Genomic DNA, 4,538 nt, shown 5'->3' with positions numbered 1-4,538 from the left:
TGGGTACTGCCCCAAATTATGATTTTAAATCCAGACTTTCACTTTTTACAATAAAAGCAAAAGCTCTTCTTCATGCCCCGTCTCGAATCAAATCATTTTGACAAATCCCGTACGTGAGAACTGAAAGAATCTGTGCATTCTTTTCGCTATGCTCTTGTAAGTTAACAGCAAAGAATCTTCTTTACCAAAAAAAAAAAAGAAAAAGCAATTTGGATTCTAGTTCTTGAGGAATTCTTCCCAGGTTTTTATTTTCATTCCACACCTTTGTCTTGTAAGTTTAGTCAATATCCCTCGTCTCTTAGCCTCATAAATCCTCAATTAAAAGAAGAATTAATTGTACAAGTGAACGATACACAGGACGGCTGTCACAAATAAGAGATATGCAGTTCAATATATTAGGGAAAGTCCCAACAAATCAAATAAAACTATTTATGCCTAAAAGTTCCTCTCGGTTCAGGGAAAAAAAAAAAAACTTTTTTTACTCTATGAAACTGCAAATTCTGATCTTTTTTTTTTTGGTGGGGTTGGGGGGGGGTACAAAATTCAGGTCTTTTATTTGAGGAGTTCATGTACAACAATATGCTCCCATTCTATTGAAATATCAGCTCTGCTTATGTTCTAACACCACTTCTAATGTTAATATACTCTTCAGCCAAGAAGGCTGGCCTCCAAGTCATCCTCCTCCCCATCCCCAAACCCACCCCCCGTCAGCTCCTCCGCCCTCTCCACCTGCGCCTCCCAATCCGTCCGCGCCACCGCGTACAGAGTCAGGCTCGCACATGAGGCCTGGGCCGCCACCAGCCCAAGCCACAGCCCAACAAACCCCAGCCCCAGTCTGAACCCCGCCACGGCGGCTACTGGAAGCCCAACAAGATAAAACGAGCTAAAGTTAATGTTCGCCCCGAACGTGGGCCGGGCACTCCCTCTCAGAACCCCGCAACCTGCCGTCTGTGGGCAGTTCCCGAGCTCGCAGAACCCGACGATCGGCAGCGCCGCCGCGGTCAGTGCTAGAATTCTCGTCTCGCCGGTGAACATCCTCCCCCACACACCTCTGACGGCCACCGTGAACACAAACGCCGCGAGCCCAAACACCATTGCCACCACGAGGCCCGTGCTCGCCGCACGTCGTGCCCGAGCCGGCTGGCCTGCGCCCAGCTCATGGCCCACCCGTGTTGACAGGCCCATACCGAGAGATGATGGGATGACGTACATGAGGCCTGTTGTTTGTATCAAAATACCCATTGCAGCGACACTGGGCTGGGGTTCAGATAGAAGGCCACAGAGAATCAGCATCACCTCATACCACCACCATTCAAGGCACACAGACACCATGCTCGGGGCGGCGAGCTTGACGAGGGGTGCCCATTCTTGGAAGCATGCAAGCGAGGTTCCATGCCATGGCTTAAGAGCTTTCTCAGATAGCAGCAGGTAGGCCACTAGGCCCATATTGATGTTAACTGTGTTCAAAGCTGAAGCTAGAGCCACTCCTTTCACTCCCAGGTTAAAGTATGATATCAGGAGCCAGTTGATGGGGATGTGAAGGATGAGGGCCAAGGCAGCACAGAAGGTAAGAGGGGTGGTGAGGCTTTGGGCTTTTAAGAAAATTCTTAGTGGATGGAGGAAGGATTGGGCTAGGAGGTCAGGGAAGGAGAATAGGAGGTAACACTTTGCAGAGGGAAAGATTGCTGGGTCCTGGCCCAGGTGTAGTAGGATGGGCTCCATGTTGATCCAGAGGACAGAGATAGGTATGGTTGAGAGGAGGAGGAGGAGAATGGTCTTTTGGAAAGTCCGGCGGAGGACGGCCCACCGCTTGGCTCCAAAGGCCGGGCCGCAGATGGGGTCCATGCCCATGGCGAGGCCCTTGAGGACAGAGTAGCCGGTGATGTTGGCAAAGGCAATGGCAAGCGATCCTCCGGCAAGCTCAGCATCACCGAGGTGGCCCAGAAAAAGCATCGAGACGACTGACCTGGAGTAGAGGAGGAAGCTTGTTATCACTATGGGCCAAACGATTTGGTACAGTGAGATGAGTTCCTCTACTGCCTGCATCAAATCACCAACAAAGCACAATTGTTTAGTAAGCAGAGATTAAATGAACGAAGAAAAGAGCAGCAAGGTGCGAGGGATCGAGAGTTTATTAAGGAACCAGTGCATTTGGTTTATAGCCCATCTAATGATGGCTTGGCAACTTACCATTCAACCACGCTCCATGTATTGTCCCCATCCTTGCCAATTACCCCAATCCTCTCGTGCCACATGATAGAGAAACTATTCATGTGCACGAAACTGGCACCCAAGCATTGCTTGGCCAGAAATCACGAGACCCGTATATAAATCGTTTGCTTGGGAAAAAATCTTTGCCATCTGGAGTCCAATTTTGAGCTGGTTTTCACGGTTTCGAAGATGAGAGTTGTACCCATCATTTTATTTTATGTGGATTGGGGAGTTAGGAGATTACATGCAACCCAAGTGGCAGCTTGGAAGTACTCTCTCTCCATGATTCCTACTCGTCCCTGCATTAGCTTTTTAGACAGGGGACCAAGTCTAGTTGCACTTAATGAGGTAACGGCATTTTGAACGTAGTTCTACTTTTAGTCCAGCAATCGGTGCAGCACAATTTACCTGACAGGTTCCCCTGGGGCCTCACCATTCAACCGCTGGCGAGATAAGAGTGTCCATATCCCAAGGAAGCAATTGTTCCCCTTCACTCATAACCGTCGCCGAAGGCTTTTTGTGTGGTCTAGAGCGGGCAAGATGGCTAACGTCCAAACAACCATCACGGAGACTTCATTCACGAGCTTATGCTAGAAAAGTTCGCATCCTCTTTGTTTCCTGTCTCGTAGTCTTTTCTAACACAAAAAACCGAAAAAAATAAAAAAACTCGAGCAACGTAACAAGGGACTCCTGCAAACCCATCCGGGGGTAGCAGAACATGACTCCACGACTCCGTGAGAGGAGCCAGACTCAAAAACACAAACATGGTAACCATTTAAAAAGTAGTGCCCTGAGGATGTGGCATCCACGGCATAAGGACATCTCATCCTAAAATAATATCATGCTCACGCTCCATGATACATTTGGTTGAAAGAAATTGGGCTCTAAAATAAAAATAAGACTCCCATCCTGTTGCTTGGTTGACGAGAGCCTCATTTTTATTCTAATTTAGAGAGGAATGAAAATATCTCAATTCTTACGAATTCAGTCTTTACGTTTTCTTGTTATTCAAATTTTATTTTGATTTCGATTCTGATTCTTGTCATGAATCAAATATACTGAGAGATATAATCATTTCAATTTCTATTACAATTTATTCCAATTCTGAATCCAACTGCAAACCAAATACCTCCTAATTTATATGCTAATGTGGCAAGACATCATTCATTAAATGGAGATTATCCTAGTGTTTTTAGGATTTTCTATGTTCACTAAGAGTAAATAGATCAGCTAAAATTTCAATATGGCATCAGTGCACAAGTAAAAAAAGGAATATATATATAGTCTTGGGTTTGAGGTGCCCAAAATTTCACATCCTTAGCATAGACAATTCTATGGCAGGACTGCACGACCAAGCAATTCAAACTTCTCAACAAAAAAACAAAAATGGTTAAATAACATCAACCAACTCATATATTAAATATATAATAAATGTAGCTTAATTACAGAATTTCCAAAGGAAAGATGCACCCCCCAACAAAGAAAACAATCCACCGAGGACGAGTTCAATGAATGCCCCCCAGCTACACCATTAATTCATACTTCAAAACAATCCCTTTTTAATGATAAGGGAGTGATAAGGAAGGTCGATGCCACCCGAAATTATTAGTAAGACAAACCATATGTACAGAAGGTGGAACAGTTGTTGGAAGTTTCGAAGAACAGAGGGAGCAAAAATGGAGGTCTCAAAGGAAGTTTGGCTTCCCAAGGTAGCTTTGGATGATGAAGAAGAAGAGAGAGTTCGATCCAAAATCTAAAATGCAAACAAATTAATCTCAAATGACCAAAATCAATCATGCTTACCGGGTGAGATCAGCCTTTGGCTTGGCCCCTCGCAATCACTCTCCTACAAAGAATTGGTACATGGTTTCCGATGGAACCAGACAAAACTTTTGCTGACACCATGGGGGAGCCCCAGAAGCAGCACTGCAAGTGAGCCTCACATGCAACGTGTACGTGTGGGCCTTGCCCATGCTCTCAAGCCCAGCCCGGCTAAGGATGGAAGGTCCGTACAAGACAAGTACCAACTATGCTGGAGGACCCTCTTGCAGTTTGGAACCTCCATACGCTTCAATCTCCCTTTTACCTCTAACTTGTACACCATTATTCTTTTTGGGGAAAAAAAAAGAAAGAAGAGTTTGGAAAGAGAGAGACTTGTCGTCCACAATCCAGCCTGCCTCTCTCTTTCCTCATGATTCTCTAACAAATAAATCATAGAATTATAGATGGTAATGTATAACTTGTTCAGGAAACAGACACTAAAGAAAGAAAGGAGCGAGGTATGTGCGTTGGAATTACCTCATTAATATTTGGCCAGCACAAGGATT

General features: G+C 45.2%; 1 protein-coding gene across 1 annotated transcript in view; it reads right to left on the bottom strand.

The window, feature by feature from the left end:
- Nucleotides 1-509: 509 nt before the first annotated feature.
- Nucleotides 510-4,538, bottom strand: part of LOC140857949 (protein DETOXIFICATION 53-like) — a 4,268-nt gene continuing 239 nt past the window's right edge. The window contains exons 1-2 of the mRNA XM_073257363.1: nt 4,510-4,538; nt 510-2,040 (exon numbers count right to left, since the gene is read on the bottom strand). The exon at nt 4,510-4,538 is cut by the window's right edge and continues 239 nt beyond it. Coding sequence (XP_073113464.1) covers nt 649-2,040; nt 4,510-4,538 — 1,421 coding nt within the window. The 3' untranslated portion in view covers nt 510-648. The remainder of the gene's footprint in view (nt 2,041-4,509) is intronic.

This window comes from Elaeis guineensis, chromosome 5, assembly GCF_000442705.2.
Source record: "Elaeis guineensis isolate ETL-2024a chromosome 5, EG11, whole genome shotgun sequence".
Classification (NCBI taxonomy): domain Eukaryota; kingdom Viridiplantae; phylum Streptophyta; class Magnoliopsida; order Arecales; family Arecaceae; genus Elaeis; species Elaeis guineensis.
This window is presented reverse-complemented; position numbering and strand designations above follow the sequence as displayed.